Source organism: Octopus sinensis, unplaced genomic scaffold, assembly GCF_006345805.1.
Source record: "Octopus sinensis unplaced genomic scaffold, ASM634580v1 Contig10214_ERROPOS200000, whole genome shotgun sequence".
NCBI lineage: Eukaryota > Metazoa > Mollusca > Cephalopoda > Octopoda > Octopodidae > Octopus > Octopus sinensis.
This window is the reverse complement of record NW_021832015.1, coordinates 21520-46357: the sequence shown is the minus strand read 5'-3', so window position 1 is coordinate 46357 and position 24838 is coordinate 21520. Positions and strand designations below refer to the sequence as shown.

At 37.9% G+C, this 24838-nt stretch overlaps 1 protein-coding gene across 1 annotated transcript; it reads left to right on the top strand.

Moving 5' to 3' along the window:
• Nucleotides 1–4436: 4436 nt before the first annotated feature.
• Nucleotides 4437–24071, top strand: LOC118761180. The gene is made up of 6 exons (XM_036498906.1): nucleotides 4437–4518; nucleotides 5977–6012; nucleotides 6563–6820; nucleotides 20162–20349; nucleotides 22717–22784; nucleotides 23888–24071. Exons 1-6 carry the CDS (start codon nucleotides 4488–4490, stop codon nucleotides 24069–24071), a joined length of 765 nt encoding a protein of 254 aa, XP_036354799.1. The 5' UTR covers nucleotides 4437–4487.
• Nucleotides 24072–24838: the final 767 nt, after the last annotated feature.

Here is a 24838-nt window from a genome sequence, read left to right as displayed (position 1 = left end):
CTTGTTAATCATTTCGGGTAATTATCAACTTGGGTAATCATTCACTTGTTCACTATTATAATTTCACTATTACTACTATAATCTCTATCTTATTATTTACTTGTTCACTACTATAGTTTCACTATTATTACTGTAATTATATTGTTATTATTACTATAAGGCCCAGAGGTCGTAATATTGTCGCCTCAGATATCTTTTGACAACAAATGATGGCAGAAAAGAAATACGGCTGTTGGTTTAGCTACTGATGATGCTGCGGCGCCAAATAGAAGAGCGGGCTTGTTGTGTCTACTAATACAGGCTGTGTGATTGGACTGGTAGTTGACATGCCTGACGGTGGAATTGGGACAGGTGAGAGAGGATTGTTGAGAGGAGCATCGACACGTTGGACATAAAGTTCAGCACCGAAGACATAAACTACAGAAAGTGATTCAATGTTAAATTCAGAAGATATTCAATATCCTAACAATGTCTCATAAATAATATTGTCAAATACGCGGTGTAGAACGTCTCAGAGCAGTTCAGTTTTCGCAATGACCTTTGTTTCATTCAAACTTAATGTAAAGTATACGTACATACATAAATACATGCATGTATACATACATGTTGAGAGATGAGGAACGGAAATATTACCGTTAAGAAAGCCCTCTCTCAAATCTGGAACGAAAAGAGGAATCTCAACCTCAAAGCATCATGACTAAATGCAGTAAAGAGGGAATACTGTACCAGCATCAACAGTGAAACTTATGCAATTGATCAGGAAATTTTCACCATAGCTGTAGGCAAACCACATTATGATAAGGCGCCTGGCGGGGACTTAATAGTTGGAAACTGGCACGAGAGGATGACATTTTACAGGAAGCCACTAATAAGTATATTGTCAGATTGACAAACCATATTGGCTTACCATAGTAACCAAGAATGAAACCACCAAATTGCATGAAAATTGCTTGCTTAAATGTTATGTACAAATTGTACACAAGCTACCGCCTTTAATTCCTCCAGGATCACTGACTCGAGTCCAACAACATATTAGCTGATGATCTGGCTGGTGGAAGAAGTGTGAGAATGTGCTGAACGACTTCTGATAAGCAAAGCTGTAACTATCTGAGGTAAAAAAAAAAGCCTTACAACAGTCTAGCTTGATTATAGGAAGGCATTTGACTCTATTCCCCACCCATGGCTGCTGATGTGTTTACATTTGACAAGAGTATCTGCTACCTTGAGAGGGTCACAGTCCTCATACTTAAAACAGAGAGAGGGAGAGAGGGAGGGAGAGACAGGAAGGAACGATCGTCTCCAATGCCATAAATATTTCAAAGGGGATATTCCAAGGGGAGACTCTGTACTTCTGTTCATTTTGGCGTTAAATCCATTATCATTCCTGCTACTAAAAGCAAAAGGCTACATTCTAGGGTTTGAAACTGCAAGAGATGTTAATGTAATCCATAATTTCTTTGAGAACGACCTCAATATTTATGCTAAAATGTTAGCAATTCCAAAAACTAACAGGAATTATCATTCTCAGCTGACAGGAAAAGAATTTGACCAGAAGGAATGCTCTTACTCAATTGCTGAACGGGGAAAAATCAGCCCCAACCCGACACAAAACTTGTGTATCAGTGGGTCTCACCATCTCTCCTGTACCCACACAAAGAATGCTACAAGTATCTTGGCATTGATGAAAAGATATTATAACAAGGTTCTGTGAATAAAGATAGAGTGACACAAGAATATTACAGCAGACTAAGAAAAATACAAGACAATATCCCACAATGCATTTGCAGTGCCAGTGTTGATTGCAACATTGGGAATACTGGATTGGTCTGTGCAAGACATCCACTCCATAGACATTAAAACCCCCAAAATTCTAATAACAACTGGAAATCTCCACAAAACTAGTGACATGGACAGAAGAGGTACAGAGAAAGGGTTGACGTTACAGCCTTATTCTCGGTGTAAAAATGGACAGCTGAATTTAGGAGGGTAAGAGAGAATCTTGAAGATAGCCCAAGGTCTGGACGACCTGCAGCTGTGACCACCGAGGAAAACATTGGTTGTGTTCACCACATGCTGGTACATGACAGGCGATTGATTATAAATCAAATATCCAATGCTGTTAGCATATCCCGTGGGAGAGTTGCAAATATTCTGCACAATGAGACAGGCATGACGAAGGTTTCTGCTCATCGGTGCCGGTATCGCTGTGACGATGACGCCATATCTGCTGTCAATGTATTTTTTTATCAACAGGATGAAAGCTTCTTCCTCCCGTGGGATCCAAGTAGTGCAACACCAATGAAAGAAGTGCATGGAGCTCAAGGATTGGTCACATTCCATGAAAGTATCTTGGTCAGCCTATGAACTTTTCAAGTTACTCTCGTATCATTGGTTTGTCCCATTATTTTGATAAAACAGTCGGTATTTTGACATGTGTATGGAGCACAAATTATACATAGATACATAGAAATATACGTACTTGTATATATATGTATATATATATGTATATATATGTATATATATGTATGTATATTATATATATATATATATATATATATATATATATATTATATATATATATATATATATATATATATATATATATATATATATATATAGCGGCGTACGTACACTTTGGTCTCTTATATGTAAGCATATATTTATCTAAATGTACGACTTTTACACTTTTATTCTTTCTTTTTTCTATCAGCCCTTTCACGCTTGCTTCGTTAACTCCACTTTTCGTTCCTTCGCTCCCCCTCTCTCGTATTTCATTGCCTTCTCTTCATGCTCATTTCCCTCCTTTTTTCACTTCACTGAGTCCCTGGCATTTTTTCTCGCACCTCCTTATTTCTTCTGTCCCTCTGCCTCTACATCTTTCTCTTCTCTCCCCACGTGACCGGTGTTCGGCCAAGCCTGACCTTTCTTTCTTGGTTCGGCTGCTGTCCGTGCAACATATATAATCTTCCCTGTGTCTGTGAAATCTTGTATCCCTGCCGTAAGGCTTTACTTCCACACACGCCAGCTTAATTTAATTCGTCCTTAGTCGAAAGACACCTGTTGTTATGTCCTGTTTGTTTGTATTTGTGTAGCCTTCTCCGTTTTTTTCCGTCTTTGTTTTCGTATACATTCGCTGCTTTCTTCCAAGGACTCTAATGCTCATAGCTTAGTTTTCCCTTGGGGCTGACCAGATTAGAGCAATCTCGAGTATAACCAGCCGAAATTGCAAAGATAATCTGGAACTCGACTGAGGAAAGAAAACTCCTAATGATCCGACTTGTTTTCTTTGTATTGTCTATCTGGATGTTTTGTTGTCCCTTTCTTGTATCACCTAACTGTCTGGATGTTTTGCGTTCTTGTACCATTTTGTATATATATATATATATATATTATATATATATATATAATATATATATATATATATATATATATATATATATATATATATATATAATATATATATATATATATAATTATATATATATATAATATATATATATATATATATATATATATATAATATATATATATATATATATATATATATATATATATATATATGCGTATGTGCTTGTGTTTGTGTGTGTATGTGTGTTTGTATATGTGTGTGTGTGCGTGTGTGAGTGTATTTGTGCTTGGAGGCGCATGACATAGTGGTTAGAGTGTTTGCATTCAGGATGGCTGACCCTTTAAAATACAGGTACACCAGAAGCAGGGAGAAAGAGTGAGAGAAAGTTGTAGTGAAAGAGTACAGCAGGGTCTGCTACCACCCTCTGCCGGAGCATCGTGGAGCTTTAGGTGTTTTCGTTCAATAAACACTTACAACGCCCGGTCTGGGAATCGAAACCGCGATCTTACTGCCGCGAGTCCACTGCCTTAACCACTGGGTCATTGCACCTCCACTGTAAATGAATAACCCTGTGACGCAACAACCTTCCGATCAAAGGGAATGTTGGCCATCTCACTTAGCCAGTGCGATGGCATCATTCAAAAGCTACAACAATGCGGAGCGTATTGTGACCAGTGATGTATAACAACTAATAGTCTGACTGATACTGTGATATGCATACTTACATACTTACATACATACTTACATACATACATACATACATACATACATACTTACATACTTACATACATACATGCATACATACATACATACATACATACATACATACATACATACATACATACATACATACATACATATGTATATATATGTATGTAGGTATATATATATATATGCGTGTGTGTCTGTGTGTATGTGTGTATCATTTAATGATTTTACCATCATAAGTGAGTTGTACGTCAATATGTTAATACATTTAAACGCAGATCATATTCATAATTAATGTAAATAATTCAGGGCATCTGATATTGATAAATCGATGAAAAGTTCATACAATGATTTTCCTTTATAAAGAAAGTAGATTTAAACTAGTAACATTTCGTTCTTGATAGCCATTTCTACCCAGAAAACAGAGAGGATGTTGCTGAGGAAGTGTCTTCAGGTTATTTGTATGTAAACATTTTATTATATATTTAATATATTATGTTTTAAGTTGTTTAAGAATTAACCATCACGAGTGAGACACGCAAGAACACACATACGGCTGTGATGCATGTGTCTGGTGTACCTTTATCAGACGGGTAGTTATGATCATGAGTATATTGGGCCTTGTATATTTTACTCCAGTGTCACTTTGATTGCGTGCACTGCCCTCTCACCCAATAATAATAATAACAACAATAACAACAATAATTCTAGTATGTTCATCCTGTCTTGCCAGTATAAAGGCCAATTTAGTCAGAGTTCCTCTGTAATTCATCCACTAATGTAGTATCGCCTGATTAAATGAATGAATGATGATGATCAATCGGATGCCCATGGATAATACGGACTATACTGTACCAATCTCAAGGATACGGAGTCCGATGTTTAAATCGTGTGATTTGTGGAAACGCGCGTAGCGGTGTATTAACTATTTATAAATTCCATCCTTGAATTTCATCCTTCTTATTATTATATTTATCCCACATTTAATCGGTATAACCATGGTGCAACCTCGAAAAACTGAATCACAAGTCAGTATCATTAGACGGTAACCTTATTTATGCATGAGTAAATATATCTTTCGATGCATTTCATTTAGGAGGTTTTTACTCAGATTTTATTTTCTTGAATATAGATTAATATATGCTGTCTTTTTTATTGGATCAGTTAATGTCTGGAGAATGTGTTGTGTTACATGGTTTCGCTGTGATTCTTTACAGTATGTGTGTGTGTAAAATGTAAATATTTTATTGGTCGGTGATTATATAGGGAACTATTTGAGATGTACGGCTAAATTGAAAGTGTCTTGCGTACCATGTGGGCCGGGTTTAACTGGATCATCTTTTGAACTGAGAATATCGTTGATATGGCTTTTATCTTGTACTTCAGTCATATCGTTTTCAAATTCATACCTGATTCTTGTTCATTTTAAATTCATGGATCGTGAATATTGACAGTTTCCACATCTCTCACCAGGAAATTTTTTTGCAAAAAGTAATTGCGATATCAATCTGAGTACAAATATTGTTTCATTCTTTGATAAATTTATCCTTGTACGATTTCTTTTTGATATCTTTGTCTGTCATTTCCCCGATTGTGGTCAGGTGGTTATTATGTATCGTCTTTGATGTTTTATCCCTTCCTAACCGTTCTTGTCTCCAAATGATGGTACATGATCCAGTGGACATAGATTCCTTTCTAAGAACATAATTGGGTTTGACAAGGAATGGATCAGCAGAAAGAATGTGGTCAACTCTCGCATTATATTTTTATGGTGATGTGGTGGTGGTCATCGTCGTATTTATTATCGAATTATGCATATAACACTTCTCTTTCTTAATCTTTTCGTCTTTAATGTTTGTAAATTAATGTTAAACGTGGACATGGAATAAAATATTTTACAAAATAAATTTTCGTTGCAGTTCTCTTCTACATCTCATTGACATTTGGAAATGGACGTGAGTAGATTTATATCAATATATAGACCTTTATCTATAAACATTATAAAAATCACAGCGCAAAATTGTAATTTATAAGTTCAGTATAGGAAAATATTTTCCTTCTCATAGTAAATTAGTTGAAAAGAAAATTTAAAATTCTAAGTTCAAGATAAAACCGCCGAATAATGACGAATTCAATTCTGAACATAATTTCCATTTCGTCAGTGTTTCGTCAGTTTCTAAGCATTTTGTTAAATTTGACAAAGTGCTGATACTGGGGCAAACTTTACAATGCACAACCGTTGAACATTATAGAACATAACATACGAATCATTTAAATATGAGAATTAAACAACTTTAAAAACTCATATTTATTAAACAGATAATATATTCCAAGATGCTTTGTACCTACACTATGGTAGTAACAACTTTATCACTTCTTCCTAGTAAACATACCAATGTTGATCGTCAAACATTTAATATTCTCTTTCTTTATATTATATATTTTCACAATATTTTATTTACGTCTTCCTATTTGGGTTGTTTAATTGCCTGGTTTTTGTTACAGTTGAATATCTGACGTATTTTATAAAAGTACAACACTGTGATCTGAAAGATGCTAAAACATTGATGACACTTGATGTGGATGCCTTCGACTGTTCGAAGAGGTGTTTTGAAACTTCTGCATGTAAATCCTTCGTGAGCAGAACGATAAGTCCAAGATGTATTTTATACGAAAATGACTCAACAGAGAAAATTCTAACAGGGGAAAATAATGCCTATTTTTATCAGTTGAGAAGAACTGTGCCGACCAAGTATAGAGACGGTAAACAAATTTGAATCTTCTGGGTTTATTTCATTCCTTGACTTGTATTCTATGTTTCAATCGAAAGAGAGACAATACTGTCGGCATTTGAAAAGTCTCTACGATTTCTCTGGTCAATGTCGAATGGTGTCTGTGGATAAAAAATTGTTTGTAGAGTTTTCGTTTCAGAGAGTGAAAGTTCTAATAAAGGTTTGATTGATGCGCTTAGCATAGATTTTGGGATTGAGACACAAGATTACCAAGGAGAAAAGAGAAAAGGCAACGTTTTGTCAAAAGGTTGTGTGTTTAGGTTTTTGTCACGTGACTGTCAGTGAATATTCTCAATATCTTTGATGATGAAAATAATGCATGTCTGGGGTGATGTAATATCTAAATTGTGTGTAGATGACATTAGTCTGTGAGGGAGACGAACAGATATCTTACACTATATGAGGATATGATACGAGTTTTACTTAAATTGCGTAAAATAATTACAGAAGATTAACTGAATGTGTGAAACACAGATTTAATTTTTTTCACGTATAAAATGAAGAAATTTGGAACCAAATTGGGTAACTCATCCATAAACGAATGAAAATCCTCAACCTGGATCAAATCAAAATTGTTCACAATTCTGATCACCTTTCTTTCTTTCTTTCTTTCTTTCTTTCTTTCTTTCTTTCTATCTTTCTTTCTTTCTTTCTTCCTTCCATCTCTTTTCTCTCGCTTGCTTTATTGTTTCAGATGAAAATCAATCACGTTGTATTTATTATTTTGTAGTTCTACGCCGTACACTTTGCTAATCCAACGCTTCATATACAATATTTTTCGTTTGTAAGCTGGGTTCGTTGCCTCCATTGCTAACTCCAAAGTAAACAGAATGTCTTCATGTATGCGTGTACAAGTCAGATTCAATGAGAGAAAGCGAGAGAGAGAGAGAGAGAGAGAGAGAGAGAGAGAGAGACAGAGACAGAGAGAGACAGAGAGACAGAGACAGAGAGAGAGAGAGAGACAGAGAGAGAAAGAGAGAGAGTGAGAGTGAGAGAGAGAGAGAACGAAAGAGAGAGAATGACAAGGAGAAAGAGAAAGAGAGAGAGAGAATGTGTGTGTGTGTGTGTGTGTGTGTGTGTGTGTGTGTGTGCTGTTGTCAGTTTTTGGGTCGGGATCTGTTAAACATATCTTTAGAACCGCTCTGTTCAGCAGTGATATTCTCCGCATAAATCTTACTTAATATTTCGAAAGTGTATTCATTTATTTTGCAGTCAAATATTCTTGTGCGTGTGTGTGAATATTGAAGTTTCATTGAATTAGGTTCACTTGCAAAATGTTTGGTATTGTGTAATCGCCACGTCGTCCCATTCTGTATGTTAACAACCATCAATATTTCCTGATACAACTCTTGTGTTCTGTCGCTCCATATATTGCAGCATCTCAGTCTATCGCATCAGTTTGGTTCGAAACCCATATACCTTTCAATCGAAATAAGAAAAGAAAATTATCCGTTTTTGAGTTTATCCCTGCAAGGATAAACTTTCATAGTCTTCGAAAATACTCTTTCGTGAACATATACTCTTTTACTCTTTTACTTGTTTCAGTCATTTGACTGCGGCCATGCTGGAGCACCGGTGGTAGCCATTGCGTAAAAACAAATTTCGTGCCTATTTTTGATGAATTTGAGATCTCCGCTTCATTCCCCTTTCCATTGACCTGTAATGGGACGCGGAATGGCAGTGCTGTTTCGGAAAGGACTGAAACTTGAGATGAAGCCAATCTTCCCAGGCTTGGTCAGCAAGTTGGTTGTTTTGGCCGTTGGTGGTAGCGAAAAGTGGTCGTTTCAGGTCTGTGGCAATCAATGTTTTTCCAATGGGAGAAGGGCGGCCAAATTTCTTCGAGCTTCGGGAGGTGTTCCTCGGAAAATCTTCATTACACGTCTAAACTGTGTGAGGCTGATAGGAGAAGATGCAAAAAGCCTCTTAAACCTGCCCAGTCGTTTCAATATGACTGACAAGTTTCAACTGGATTACCTGAATGCACCAATGTAGACATGGGCATCAGGTCATCCTGGTCGATTCTAGATGGAGTTTTCTGTATTGTAGAAGATAGGAATTGCATATGCTGTCCACAATTTAAAGTAGTCGGCTACACAGAACACAAATTTGCGATCTGTACGGTGGATGTAGATAAGCTCCATTGGCTGTGCTTGAACACTAGAAGCCGAACGCATCTTTCACGGTGCGCCAAGCTTTCAGAGACGTGTTAGTAAGTTAGTCCACCCGAAATTGACGGCTGCAATCGTCAACAACTGATGATGGATGACTCTAAAAAGTGCTCCTACAATAGAGATGCTAGTAGAGCATTAGTGATAAACAAATCTAGAGTAGGTGGAGACCCAGTTAGGAAGCGATAAGCAGCATTTAGGAAAGGTGGCGAGATTGGTTCTTGACCTATTTTTCAAGCACGACGTGAGCAATAGTGAAGGTGGTGTCTTTAGACTGCTGGCCGTCTACGCCCCTACTGGAGCCAAACGGCTGGATTTGTTTAGGCGTCTGGAAGCCTTTCTATGTACGTCTCGTCCTCTACTATTAGTGGGGACTTGCACGGAATCTTAAACCAACGCTGGGATTGTGTGGGTGTAGCTGATAGAAGAGGCAGGTGCAAAAGCCTCAAGTTCCTGATCAACCAGTTCCAACTATCTAACAGGTACCGACGAGATTTCGCTAATGCGCCAGAGTGGACCTGGACCAACCGCCTAGGGTCATCTAGATCGTATATAGATAGGAATTTCAGTGGGAAGATAGATAGTAATAGTGTGGGATGTCCACTTTTTAAAACGGTCGCCTATTCAGATCATAAGTTTGTAATATGTACGGTCGAACTAGATAAGATGCGTAGGTTAGGACCCGGATACTGGAAGTTGAAAATATCATTTCCGATACTCAAGGCTTACAGGGACCAGGTCAACAATTTAATTAAGCAGAAGTTGACCGGGGAGGGAGTCGTCAACAGCTGTTGGTGAGTGGCTCTCAAAAGAAAGATTAGAGTAATATCGCTAAGGTTTAGCAAAGAAGTAGCGTTTGAAAAAAAATAGAAAGAAGGAGGAGTTAGTAGCAAAACTAGTCGAGGCTATTTGTAGTGGCATTGCAACCGAAGTGCTAGCAGCGAGACTGGTATTAGACCAGTTCTTCAATGCAAAATATGAAGGTTGCATTGTTAGAGCCAAGGCACGTTCTCTAACAAACGAGGGGATCAAAGCTGTTCTACGACGGCTTGCCACGTCTCTCGACGGTCGACGCTGTGTGCCATGGTTGCAGATAACTTCAGCCGAAATTCAGGATGCCCTTGTCGGCCGGAGAAGTCGCAAGGCACCTGGTTTAGATGGTCTGCCCTATGAGCTTTATGTAGATATGCTTGACTTGTTCTCCGATCTCTTCGAAGCGCTCTACTGCAACTGGCAGCAGAACAGGCGTATTCCGAGTTCTGTGAACCGACGCATAGTGACGTTGATAAAGACAGATGAAATCAAGAGGGTCACATTAAATAACTTCAGGCCCATAACTCTGCTTAACACAGAGTTTAGGATTTAGTCCAAGAGGTTAGCGCTTGTCATCGAGGATTTGGTTGAGGAGGCGCAAACATGCGCAATCCCGACCAGGTCCATAAATAACAGCCTCCACCTCATGCGATACATCATTGGAAGGGTAGTGTGTAAACCTGGCTTCGGTGGGGGCGCTGATCAATTTAGATCAATCGGAAGCATTCGATAGGGTCAGCCATCGATATCTGGAGGCTATTCTCAAAGCGGATGACTTCGGCCTCGTCTTCAGAGGCTGGATCGCTGCAATTCACAGCAGCATCAACTGAATGGTCAAAGTTAAAGGCCACTTCTCAGATCTGTTTCAGATCTCCCTATTAGTCCCTCAAGGGTATCCTCTCTTCTTCATTCTGTACGTATTGACTATTGAGCCTTTACCGCGGAAACTGGAGCTGCTGCAGAGAATCCCGCTCGAACCGGGACGCAGAAGGGATGTGTCGGCTTATGCGGATGACATCACCGTGATGGTGTCGGACGCCTCAGAAATCGAAGTGGTCGGCACATCATTGGAGGAATATCAAAAGCTGACAGGGGCAAAACTTAAACCGGGAAAGTCGGTGGCTTGCAACTCGGCACTTGGAGAGGCAAGTCCACGCCGTCCAACAGCGTCGCTGGGCACCAGACGGACGGACCAGTAAAGTTTGGATTTGGTTCGGACCAGACCTCCAGGTGGATAAGAGTTTGGACGAGGTGACGAGTAGGGTAGCCAGTCTCACCCAGAAGTGGGCTACGAGGAAGCTATCACTGAAAGGTCGAGGGGAGGTGGCGAATCCATACATCTCGCCCATGTCTTACCTCCGTTCATACCTCGCCAAACTGGAGCGCCCCCTCTTCAAGTGTGGAACGTCCACTCTCGATTTCTATAGCAACTTAATGGAGGGAAAGAGCGATGACGCCCTTGGAGAGGCACTAGACATCGATGATGTCCAACTGAGCAGTCTGTTCAGGAGGACTTTCGAGCTGGGACCGATGGATAACTAGTAGAAATCCTTGCTTGCCAGTGCTATCAGGGGGCACTGCAGGTTCGAGATAAACTATACAGGCGCGGAAGCGCTGTCAGACAGACCTGACCGAGATGTGCGCAGAGCGAGGAATCGACCAGTGTCCGTGCACTACTGACTTGCGGAGTTATGTTGAGCAGCTTGAATAATTGTAATGTGTCTCACTTACGTTGAGAGGATAATTTTATTTAAATTATTTTTGATTTAGATTAAACACGTGTAGAACGGATACGGCTATTGGCTGAATCCACAGTGAAGATCGGTCTGCCGCCTTCCGTTGGTCCTGGAGGGTAGGCAAATTTCCTCTGTCTGATCGTAGTAGCGAAAGGAGTTGTATGGTGGACCAGGTTGATAAAACTGAAGACAGACACTTTTCTCTTCGACCAATCCCATGTCAACTTTTTCAAATTTCACTTGGAAAGAAAGATTAGGGTAGAGAGATGAGTGCTGCCTCCAAGGAAATGTGCTAAGAGGTGGGTGAATGTAGCGAAAATGGCCAGTGTGAGTGGACTTACTCTAATAATGCGCCTGTAGGCGATGGATTTGAGAGGGAGAAGGGTGCCCTTCCCGGATGCGCTCGAAGTGTCGAGTGGTTCAGTATTGGTGGGGTAACTGAGCCCAACTCAGGGAAGCTTTCAATGTTATATTCTTCTTGTTTGATATTATTGTTACTGTTTTAATTGTGTACTCGTTGTTTTATGTAATATCTCCCCTCTCCACGTCTACTGAATTGCTATATGTCGGCCCTAGTGATCAATAAGTGAAATAGTAATTATGATTGTTATTATTATCATTATAATTATTTTGGTTAATATATATAGGACTGAGGTAACTCCTTCAGAAGATATAGAAGCCAAAATAGAAGAATGCCATTGTTATCAAATGAACGCTATCTCGACGTCTCGTGTGTTTTCCACAGGTTCAAAAAATAAACTTGTCAATCTATATCTTCAAGGGGAGTTACCTCAGTTCTATATATATTAACCAAAATTAAGTAGATTGAAGTAGATTGACAAGTTAATTTTTTGAATATCTGCTGAATGGCTAAAGTTAAAGGCTACCTCTCGGATCTGTTTCAGATTACCCTATTAGTCCGTCAAGAGTACCTCTTTTCTCCATTCTGTACAAATTATCGTTCACTTGATAACAATGGCACGCTTCTATTTTGCTATTATTATTACATTATTATTATTATTAATATTATTATTATTATTATTATTATTATTATTATTATTATTATTCGTAGTTTTTAATTTATAGCGTGCTTTCACTTCACTACCGAGCGCAGCTCTGTGTGCCTTGGGTATGTGCTGTGATTTGTTGTGATGCTTTGATGGTTATTGTATGGAAAGTGTTCTGCGTAGGATGTGTGCAGTGCCTAGTAGTGCAATTTTCTGTATGTTATATGTGATTGTAAGTCCTGGTGTTTTTGTTATGTATTTGTCTGAATATTTTTTTATCATGCCTAATGCACCTACTATGATAGGAATTGTTTCTGTTTTCAGATTCCACATTCTAGTTACCTCTATTTCCAGGTCTTTGTATTTTGAGAGTTTCTCCATTTCTTTTAGAGACACGTTGTCATCAGCCGGTATGATACATCAATTAGAAAGCATTTCTTTTCTTCATGATCTCTGACAACTATATCTGGTCTGTTGGCCTTAATTTCTCTATCTGTGTGTATCGGCATATCCCAGAGTATGGTTGCTTTCTCGTTTTCTGTGACCTTTTCTGGTGTGTGCCTATACCATCTTTTTTCTGTTGTTATTCCATATGTTGGCATAGCTTCCAATGTATGTAGGTTCCAACTCTGTCATGTCTGTGAATATATTCCTTCTTAGCCAGGACTGGGCACTAGAGATAATATGATTTATTGTTTCTTGTCCATCTCCACATATTCTGCAGTTACTTGTAATATTTCTTTTCATTACATGTTTTTGGTAATTTCTGGTGGGGAGGCTTTGGTCTTGTGCTGCAATTAAAAATCCCTCTGTTTCTGCTTTGAGTCCTGAGCTTCTCAACCATTGCTGGGATTTTCTTTGTCTATTTCTTTTGCGTTTAGTTTAGTCCAGTATTTACCATGAAGGGGCTTTTCTTGCCATCGTTTTATCATGGTTCGTTGCTGTTCTATTTTTAGTTTGGATTTCATTTGTTTTATAGCTTTTGTTGTTTCTTTCTTCTTCTTCTTCTTCTGTCTTCATGTATGTGGTATGATTTCTTGTTTGTATTTGTCAGCTTCCTTAAATACTGAGAAGTTTTTTGTTTTGCTCGTGTTTTGCCGCTATCTGGATCAGTTTTCCTTCCTTCTGAAGTAGATATTTTTGCAGTCCTATGGTGGTTATTTTATAGTAGTTTTCCAGGTGTATAAGGCCTCTACTACCACCTTCTATACGTTGTATATATAGTCTTTCTATGTCAGATTTTGGGTGATGGCATCGTAGATCCTGTCATTATTTTTCTTGTTTTCCTATCTATTTTGTCAGTTTATTTCGTGTCCAGTTAAGGATATTGTAGCTGTAACTTATAACCGGGACAGCTAAAGTGTTGATACCTATTATCTTGTTTTTAGCATTGAGCTCTGTGTTTAGTATTGATCTAACTCGTCTAATAATATTCTTTTTTTATTTTCTCTTTCATTTTGTGTGTGTTGTGTCTTATCTAGTTCATGGATTCCTAAGTATTTGTAAGTTTGGCTTTGGTCTAATTCTTTATTTCATTGGTTTTATCTAGTGTGATGTTGTTACTCTTAACTAGTTTTCCTCTTTTCATGGTTACTTTGGCGCATTTTTCTAATCCAAATTTCATATTTATTTCTTTGGTAAATCCATGAACTGTCTTTAATAGTGTTCCAGCTGTTTGTCATTTGCAGCGTATAGTTTTAGGTCATCCATATATAAAAGGTGGCTGATCGTTTTGCCGTAACATTTATATCCGCATCTAGTTCTATTTAGCATATCAGATAGAGGTGACAGTGCCAAGCAGAAAAGGAGTGGAGAGAGCGTGTCTCCCTGGAATATTCCTCTTCTAATGGGGATGTCTTTGGTTTTCATGAGTCCCTCTTTTGTTTGGAGGTGTAGGACTGTTTGCCATTTATTCATAGAGTGCTCTATGAATTTTATGATTGTTGGTGCTACTTTGTAATGGCTAGTGTTTCGAGGATCCATGTGTGGGGGATGCTATCAAACGCCTTTTTGTAGTCAATCCAGGCCATACTGAGGCCTTTCTTCTTCTCTGTGGCTGTCTTCAGTTATGGCTTTATTAATCATTAGTTGATCTTTACAGCCATATAAGCCTTTGCGGCATCCTTTCTGCTCTTCTGGGAACAGTTTGTCTTCGTCCAGGTGCTTGTTCAGCCTTTGTGATATCACTGCAGTAAATGCCTTGAACATAGTAGGGAGGCAGGTTATTGGTCTGTAGTTTTCTGGTTATCGTTTCATTTGATTTGGAATAAGATGGTTTTCCCCTTCGTGAGCCATTCAGGCATTGTCTCTGGCTCTGCTAGTACGTTGTTTAAGTTTCAGCCAGCTTTTTGTGCATTCCTGTTAGATATTTCAACCAGAAGTTGGGGATCTTGTCATGCCAGGTGACTTCCAGTTGCTTAGTCTTTGCAGTGCCTGGGTGACCTCTTCAGTTGTTATGGGGGTCCAAAGTTGTTCAGATGCCGAGTTTGTTATTTTGATACTCCTTTTTTTTGGTGGTTCGTTCGCCGACCATATTTCTCCCCAGAATTCTTCCAATTCTTCTGCCGTTGGTGCTGCAGTGACTTCTATTTTATTTTTGCCCAGTTCTTGGTAGAACTTTTGGGGGTTGGAGTTGAACTTTTTGTTTTCTTCAAAGAAGCGTTGGCGTTTCTTGTACCGGCGGATCCTTTGTGCTTTGGCAAGGATATCTTGCTTCAGCTTTTCTTTTATTTCAGGCAAATCTTTCTGTGTGATGTTATATTTGCGGAGTATTTTTGTTCTCTTTTTGTTGCTCAGTAGCGTTGATTGTTTGCTGATTTCATTAAGAATCGACAGGTCTTTTCTAATTTTTTTTATTTTGCTTTGGATGTTATTTATCCACAGGGTTTGTTTGGGTGGTGGTACTCCTGTTTGGGCGGGTTTGGGTGAGTATCCAGCTTCTTTTGTGGCTGCAGTGGCTGCTGCGTATATTAGGTTATTTAGCTCAGTGATATCACTTTTTTTTGTTTCAGTGGCTATCAGTTCAGTGACGGCTAGGTTTATGCTGTTTATAATAGGTGTTGTTATTTTGTTTATTTTGATTCTTGGGAGGTATGGTCGGTGGTCCATTTTGAGCTCTGTGGTTTTCAGTTCTTTGATTATTTTATTTTTTATATTATCATAATCATTAGGCTCCCCTTCGTTGTTTGCATCGTGTTTCTGGGAATGTTGCGTTTGTCTTCGTGTTTTACAGTTTCAGTGTTTATATTATTGGGCATTGTTGTGTGGCTTCTATCTACATTTTCCTGGTGTATGTTTTCTTTTAGGTGTTCTATTTCTATTTCTGATATTTTTTTTGTGTTGAGAATGTATCTTCGTACGTTAGCTAATTTATTAGGGTTCATTGCTGTATCCAAGTCTATATCTCTATTATTTTCCTTCCATATTTTATATGTATGTGTTGTTGTATTTTCATTTTTTGGGTAGAGTACTGCTGTGAAGTATGCGTGTAAGATAGAAATGTATTCCTCACGTGTCCATTTACGTCTTTTGGGTTTTATTTGCGGGACATGAGGTACAACGTCCGGCCCATTATTTTGACGGTCGTCATTTTCGTAGGGTACCGGTCCGTTTATTTCTGTTGTCACATTATTTCGCACGTGTAGTTTTTCGTACATTTTTTGTTGTAAGTTTAATGTACGTACCGCTCGATTGTTATTCTTGGGTTGAATAGTATCGGTGGCATTTAATTTCTTCGTAGTTCCTTTGTACATGGTGTTTAGGGTCGGGGATGATCTTGATGTTCTACGCATGTTTACATGTGTTGCGTTGGAGATGATATCGAGTCAAAATACATCATTTCGGAGCTCTGTATTTTCCTTCTTACATCTTAAACGTCCCCGGTGTTCTCTCTTATTATTATTATTATTATTATTATTTTTTTTTTTCCTTCTTTCAAATTTGCTTCCATTTCTTGCCGAGTGTCTTCCCGACTCCTACGGCAAAGAAACTCATAGTATACATTGGTAGGCCATTAAACCAAACTCAGTAGTTCGTTCATTTAAAAAAATTTTTTTTTTTTTTAAGTTAAATTAAAATACATGAGCAGCAACAGTTCTCACATCTTCTCAATACGTGTGATGTACTAGTTAAGACAATCTTTTGCACTTCTTGCAGGGATGGTAAGCCAGGGATCATTCTCATATAATTTTCGGTTCCCTTCTTGATCATTCCTAGTGCTCCTACGATCACTGGTATTGTAACCGCCTTGAGATGCCACATTTTCTCAATTTCAATGGGTAGGTCTTTATATTTTCTGAGCTTGTCAAACTCTTTCGCTGAGATATTATGATCACAGGGGATGCTCATGTCGATCAATAAGCAAACTTTATTGTTTTGGTCTTTCACAACAATATCTGGTTTATTGGCCGTGATGGTTCGGTCTGTATGTACTGGAAAGTCCCACAGAATGGTTACATTTTCTCCTTCAGTTACAGCCTCAGGGTGGTGATTATACCACTTGTCGGCAGTTTTGATATTGTAATGCCGACTTATTAGCCAGTGGAGATATTGGCCAACTCTGTCATGTCTTAATTTATACTCCACTGGTGCTAAGACTTTACATCCAGAGATTAGGTGGTCCACTGTTTCAATCATGTCGTTGCAGAATCGGCATTTTGGGTCTGCTCCATTTTTCATCACATTGGCCTGGTAGTTCCGGGTTAATAGGCTTTGATCTTGAGCAGCCAGGATGAAACCTTCGCTCTCTGCTTTTAGTCCTGAGCTCCGCAGCCACTGATGGTTTGCTTCTGGTCAACATCAGCTTGTTTGCTGCGGGTCACATATTTGCCGTGCAGAGGTTTCTCCTCCCACCTATCAGCCAATTGCTCGTGCGCTTTTTCACTGCCATCATTTTCACCTTCTTTGCAACAATAGTTGCCGTACTTCCCTCGAGTTGTTCATCTTGGGTATCCTGCACGAGATCAATAGCAAATTTTTTGTTTTCCTTTATGATAGAATGAAGCTTCTTTCGTCTCTCGTGATTTTCCACGAGCTTTAGCATCCAGTCATTCGATATTTCGAGATATTTGGCCAGTCCAATTGTGGTTGTTTTGTAAGCTAGTTCAAATTGGATCAGGCCTCGACCTCCTTGGTCTCTGGGAAGGTAAAGGCGATCTACGTCTGCTTTGGGTGGCGCATCCTATTACAACTCAGCAGCTTGCGTATTTTCCTATCTTATTATTATTATTATTATTATTATTATTATTATTATTATTATTATTATTATTATTATTATTACTTTTTTTTTTCTTCTTTCAAACTTGCTTCTATTTCTTGCCGAGTGTCTTCCCGACTCCTAGGGCAAAGAAACTCATAGTATATATTGATAGGCCATTAAACCAAACTCAGTAGTTCGTTCATTTTTTTTTAAAGTTAAATTAAAATACATGAGCAGCAACAGTTCTCACATCGACAATGCTCTTCTCAATACGTGTGATGTACCAGTTAAGACAATCTTTTGCACTTCTTGCAGGGATGGTAAGCCAGGGTTCATTCTCATATAATTTTCGGTTCCCTTCTTGATCATTCCTAGTGCTCCTACGATCACTGGTATTGTAACCGCCTTGAGATGCCACATTTTCTCAATTTCAATGAGTAAGTCTTATATTTTCTGAGCTTGTCAAACTCTTTCGCTGAGATATTATGATCACAGGGGATGCTCATGTCGATCAATAAGCAAACTTTATTGTTTTGGTCTTTCACAACAATATCTGGTTTATTGGCCTTGATGGTTCGGTCTGTATGTACTGGAAAGTCCCACAGAATGGTTACATTTTCTCCTTCAGTTACAGCCTCAGGGTGGTGATTATACCACTTGTCGGCAGTTTTGATATTGTAATGCCGACTTATTAGCCAGTGGAGATATTGGCCAACTCTGTCATGTCTTAATTTATACTCCACTGGTGCTAAGACTTTACATCCAGAGATTAGGTGGTCCACTGTTTCAATCATGTCGTTGCAGAATCGGCATTTTGGGTCTGCTCCATTTTTCATCACATTGGCCTGGTAGTTCGGGTTAATAGGCTTTGATCTTGAGCAGCCAGGATGAAACCTTCGCTCTCTGCTTTTAGCCCTGAGCTCCGTAGCCACTGATGGGTTTGCTTCTGGTCAATATCAGCTTGTTTGCTGCGGGTCACATATTTGCCGTGCAGAGGTTTCTCCTCCCACCTATCAGCCAATTGCTCGTGCGCTTTTTTCATTGCCATCATTTTCACCTTCTTTGCAACAATAGTTGCCGTACTTCCCTCGGGTTGTTCAGTTTGGGTATCCTGCACGAGATCAATAGCAAATGTTTTGTTTTCCTTTATGATAGAATGAAGCTTCTTTCGTCTCTCGTGATTTTCCACGAGCTTTAGCATCCAGTCATTCGATATTTCGAGATATTTGGCCAGTCCAATTGTGGTTGTTTTGTAAGCTAGTTCAAATTGGATCAGGCCTCGACCTCCTTTGGCTCTGGGAAGGTAAAGGCGATCTACGTCTGCCTTTGGATGGTGCATCCTATTACAACTCAGCAGCTTGCGTATTTTCCTATCTATATTCTTTACTTCACTCATATTCCAGTTCAACACATTGTAGCTATAAGTAACAACTGGAACTGCTAAGGAATTTATAGCTAACACCTTGTTACGTGCATTTAGTTCAGAATTCAGGACTGCACGAACTCTCCTATAACATTCCTTCCTGATTTTCTCTTTCATGCTTGCATGCTGAATACCAGAGCCTTCATTTATCCCTAAATATTTGTATGTCTGTTCTTGCTCAAGCTCTCTTATGACTGTGTCAACATCTAACACGACTGAATTTGTGGTCTTCACTTTCCCTTTCTGGAAAGTGGCCTTGGCACACTTCTCAAGTCCAAACTCCATCCCGATGTCATCGCTGAATGCTTTCACGGTGCGCAATAGGCCTTCAAGTTCATTATTGTCTTTACCATAAAGTTTTAAGTCATCCATATAAAATAGATGGCTTAATTTTTTATTGGCAATTTTATACCCATACCCTGTTCTGTTTAATTCACTTGTAAGGGGTATTAGGGCTATGCAGAATATTAAAGGTGAAAGTGAGTCACCTTGAAAAATTCCACAGTTGATGTTTATATTTTCTGAGGCAAGTACTCCATTAGAGTAGTATAAGTGGAGATTCGTATTCCACAAAGACATATTGTGCTTCAGGAAGTTTGAAATCACAGGGGAAATTTTGAAGATGTCCAGCGATCTCAAGATCCATGGATGCGGTATACTGTCGAAGGCCTTTTTATAGTCAATCCATGCGGTGCTGAGATTTCTGCGCTTGTTGTGACAGTTCTCAAGGATCTTATTATTATTATTATTATTATTATTATTATTATTATTATTATATTATTATTATTATTATTATTATTATTAGTATTAATATTATTATTAAATATTTTTCATCTATTTATTATTATTATTATTATTATTATTCATTAATCCAAAATAATAAAATGGTCCACTATAAGCGTACACACCCGCCATTCTTACGAGAACGAAAATAAGAAAAACTTCCTTTATCCATTTTCTTCTTTCAGGAAAATGTCCCATGGATGTAGTTGACAACGCTTTTCTCCCTGGTAACAATGATATTAGTGACACGTCTGGTCATAGTTACACGGCGTGTATCTATAGATGTGAAGCAAATCCAAATTGTCAATCGTTTGACTACGGTATAAGTAGCGGACAATGCATTTTGTCAAGTAAAAATCATGATGATTCTTCTGTGTGTGTGGCACAGGTGCACTTTACACTGAAATAAGCAGAGGTAAGTGCAAAGTTGCTTTACATCTTATTGCACTTTTAGTCACAGTTTACGTAGACTATACTGAGGCACCACCTTTAGCTGTTGTATGTGTGTGTGTGTGTGTATTATATATATATATATATATATATATATATATATATATATATATATATATATATATATATATATATATATATATATATATATACATATATACATACATACATACATACATACATTCAAAGACATGCATGCATACGTACGAACATTATGTATGTATGCATGTATGTATGTACCGTATTTGCCGGCAGATTGGACGCGCTTTTCTTATTTTTAAATGTATCAAATGCGTCTAATGTGGCCACATTACGGAAGGGAGGCCGAGCGCCGTAGGCTAGGGAGCAGGACGAGCGTACTTGGGAAGTTCTCTTGGCGCAAAAACTGTTGCTCATAAAAGAATAATCAGAACAAGCCAAATCATTACAGTAAATTGTGTTACTAATAATAAAATGTTGAACACAAGCCGAATTATCACAGTCTGTTATCACAAACTTACGAAAGATTGATTACGATACGCTGTCATCACCTCACTTACCTCGTTCCCCAACATCTGATATATAAATTACATTATTTAAAGAACTAGGTTACATTTTATGAACATTTCTTCTTTATCTAAATGAAAAATGCTCCTAGAAAGTTGAATGGAATGTTAAACTTTCATCCACCTGGCAGCCATTTGCAATGATCAGACCTGATGATATGTCGGAGGCATCGCTTGTACAACAGCACCTCCTTCTTGTTGTGTTCCATTCTTGGTCATTCATTTGTGTTTGGTTCTTTAGTCTTTTTTCCCTTATTTTCCAATTTGTGGTCTGTCGCGGTAACACAAAGCATCACATCCAGAAATACGAGTTTCACATCCTGTATAGCATTTGCTGTTTCCGTAAAATATCCTTGTAAAATAGGGCTGCGTCTTATGTGAGGGTGTGTCCATAACGCCGGCAAATGTTGTACACACACACACACACACACGGACACACACACACACACACACACACACACACACACACCACACACACACACACACACACCACACACACACACACACACACACATCGTATTACTAATTATATTTCATAGACGGACTTTATAAATATTTTAATGCAGCGCTACGCGAGTTTTCACAAATCACGTATTTCTTACGATCACAGTCCGTATTCCGGAAAAGATTACGGTACAATCCGTGGATCATAGTTTCTGCGTTCTTACATCATCTTTTTCCATTTCAGAACTTTGGAATAATTTCAGTCAGTCATATACATTGAAGGACATCAGCTCCGTAGGATGTGCTTTCGGCTCCTATTATTTCGTTAATAGTAAGACCATTTTTATTTAGTTGTTTATTTTTAGTGTTCTTTGATTCTGTGTCTTGTTCCTGATCTTTAATTCATCGATCTTCTGTCTCCAGTGCACGCCGAACAAAACTGAAAATTTTAAATATCTCTTTCTTCCGCAACGCAAAAAATAAAGAAATTTATAAATATCGCTTTCTTCTTCTTCATTTCATGATTATTTCTACTTAGCGTCTTAATTTTTAGTTAAATAGATAATAAATAAATAAATAATTAATACAATTGCAGCGTGGAATGTGTTTATAAGCCATTTAAGAAACACACTGCAGCACGGGATTTTGTCAGTGAAGAGGTCACGGTCGGAAAGCGACGAAAATATTTTGACTAATTAAATTTAAATGTTGAAGTGAATCTAACGGATTTTGTGTGTTTCTTAAATGGCTTATAAACACCTTCCACACTGCAATTGTTTTCGTTCTAGCACACGATCTCAGATCAGGTCACTTGGTATGCAAGTTCATCACCGTAATAATAGTCTTGCAAAAAGATGTAGTAAAACTAACACACAAGTACATTTAAAATCTGGCAGATGGGTTAATATTAATCCTCACTGTCATTAAACATCTCAACACGCTTCATTACTTACTTGCTCAGAAATACCTTAATGCATCTCGCTGGTAATACGAGAACGACTCTACCTCTGAGATAACCAGCAATATACCCCTTCTCCTTCTGTCATACATGCTATTTCACCAGCCAGATCCCCCATCAATTATTATCCCCAATCCTTCCTTTCTAGATTATGCAACACTCAGGAACTCACTCCCTGTTCACACTAACTTAAAGATGTCCAAACGGAACATTAATAACATCGATCTATCGAATTAATAGACCCTATCTATTCGTTTCCCTTGTACCTTGTCAATGAAGAGAAATAATTTCATTTATGCTCTTATATTTATTGTGTTTCCTCTTTCCATTTTTTCTATTGCAGAAAAAGAAATTAATGACCAGACAGCTTATTCAACTTTTTCCTTCAAACCAAATCCATATCACAACCTTGTAATCGAGGCTCAAATGTATGCCCGCTCGGTCTTGGATTGTTCACGTTTATGTATGGTATCTTCTACATGTACCGCCTTTTCATATACTAACACTAAGTGTCTACTAAAGAAACTGATCTGAACTTTAATGGAATTCACCCCAAAATTATTTACTTCTCCATGAAATGTGAGCAAGACTTCAACGGATCACGTTTGCTAATAATAATTCTATCTGATAAAATGTGTATTTCTTCGCGAATAAAGTCAATTTAATTCAGATAATTCTTTTGTTAATTTATTTTTATTGCTAACGTTTTTCGTTCTAAATTAGTCTTCTCTTAGAAAACCTTTCACACATTGGACGATTTATAAGATTTACCTGAGTACCAATGAAGCAATTGGGTGTTATTTTATCGACCTTCAAAGAATGAAACACTAAGTTAACCGGGACAACATTTGATTTCAACGTAACGCTTCTTACTCATCATCTAAATAATATATGAGATAAGATAATTGCATTTAATTGATTTCCCTTCAAAAGTGAAAGGATTTGTTATTCAAACTAAAAAAAGAAAAATACAAATTGAGGAAAGTAACTTCGAAAACTTTTATGAAGTACAAGTTAAACGAAGTATAGGTTAAACCAAAATATGAAATCAATTATACGGAAAACGAAATCTAATAGAAATTTGATCGTAAACTCAGTAGACCCACGATTTCTTTCAGGTTATCGAAAGGTTAAAACAGTTTTCGCTGTGAAAAACATAAATTGCAATACTGACCATACATGTCGTAAAAATGTTCCTTTTGTTTTCTTTTGTTTAGCTTTAGATTAATATTGGATTCTTTGTTTATAGTTTATTGAAGAGGGGAGATGGCGTTAGACATGGCGTTTGCAAGACTTTATGGATTGGCGAGATCGATACGGTTAATGCTTAGTTTGAAGATTTGTGTGTTAATATCTGTAGGGAAAATGGTATCAGGGATTGAATTTCAGAGGATTAATGTTCTGGGGCAGTGGAGACCCAATCGCACAGTCAGTATTAGTTAAAAAATTACGGGCAAAGATTTTATATAAATAATAATTAAAATTTTAATTGAATAAATCAAATTTATTTACAGTCAACTTCTGAATGAGATTGAAATGTCACAGATAAATAAAAAGTTAGCCTCATCTATTATAAATTATGAAAATACGAACTCCTCGAAAGTGATTCTCTTTTCGTTGTTGTGTCGCAAAACGAAGGAGGATGTCTTCAAGATTCAGGTTTTCATCACACCATTTATTCATTATATTTGGGCATGAATTGTCCGGTTTATTGTCTACCACGGAAATTTTCAGATAAGACTTGATCATCCACAGCTTGAGAAAGTATTCATTCATAGCCTGCCGTGTGCTTACAGGCAGTGTTACATCTTCTTGCAGCAGTTCGATCAGTTCAAACGAGGAATCCATAGAGAGATTCAAAATCTCAAGTAAATCGGTTAATGAGATCAAAATGTGTCACTTCCACCTGATGAGTCGCTTTGCATAGTGGCATTCTGATATCAGGGGTATCCAAGTTCAGTTGAAATGTATTTGCTATGAATTTGAGACAAACCATATTCAGAAACTGGGGAATTTAGCGAGTAAGATAAGAGAGGTTTATCATGACCCCTTGTGGGCAATAAAGAAATAAGGTAAGAGAGGTTTATCATGATATCACCATTTTATGCCGAAAATTGGTGTCGGAACTCTAAGCAATTGTGGTTCAATATAAGAATGACGGTCTCATTTGTGAAAATTGATGGCATTTCCTTTATTAATTTTCAGCCGACTTTCAACACTCTCACTGACCGATGAGACCCTCCTGCTGTGGTGATTTGCCTCGCAGATTAGGTTTCTACCGAGTCAGCGGGGGTGACATTAATAACTTCACTGATGTATTACTTAATCGGAGGCTGCAGAACTTTCGTTTCGTTTGACATGAAGATGTTTAACTGGATACCATTTCTGTTGCTGTAGTCACAGCAGTGAAGATTTGTAATATTTTTGCTAAAGACTTGATTTGAATTAAAACCTGTTTAGCGAAG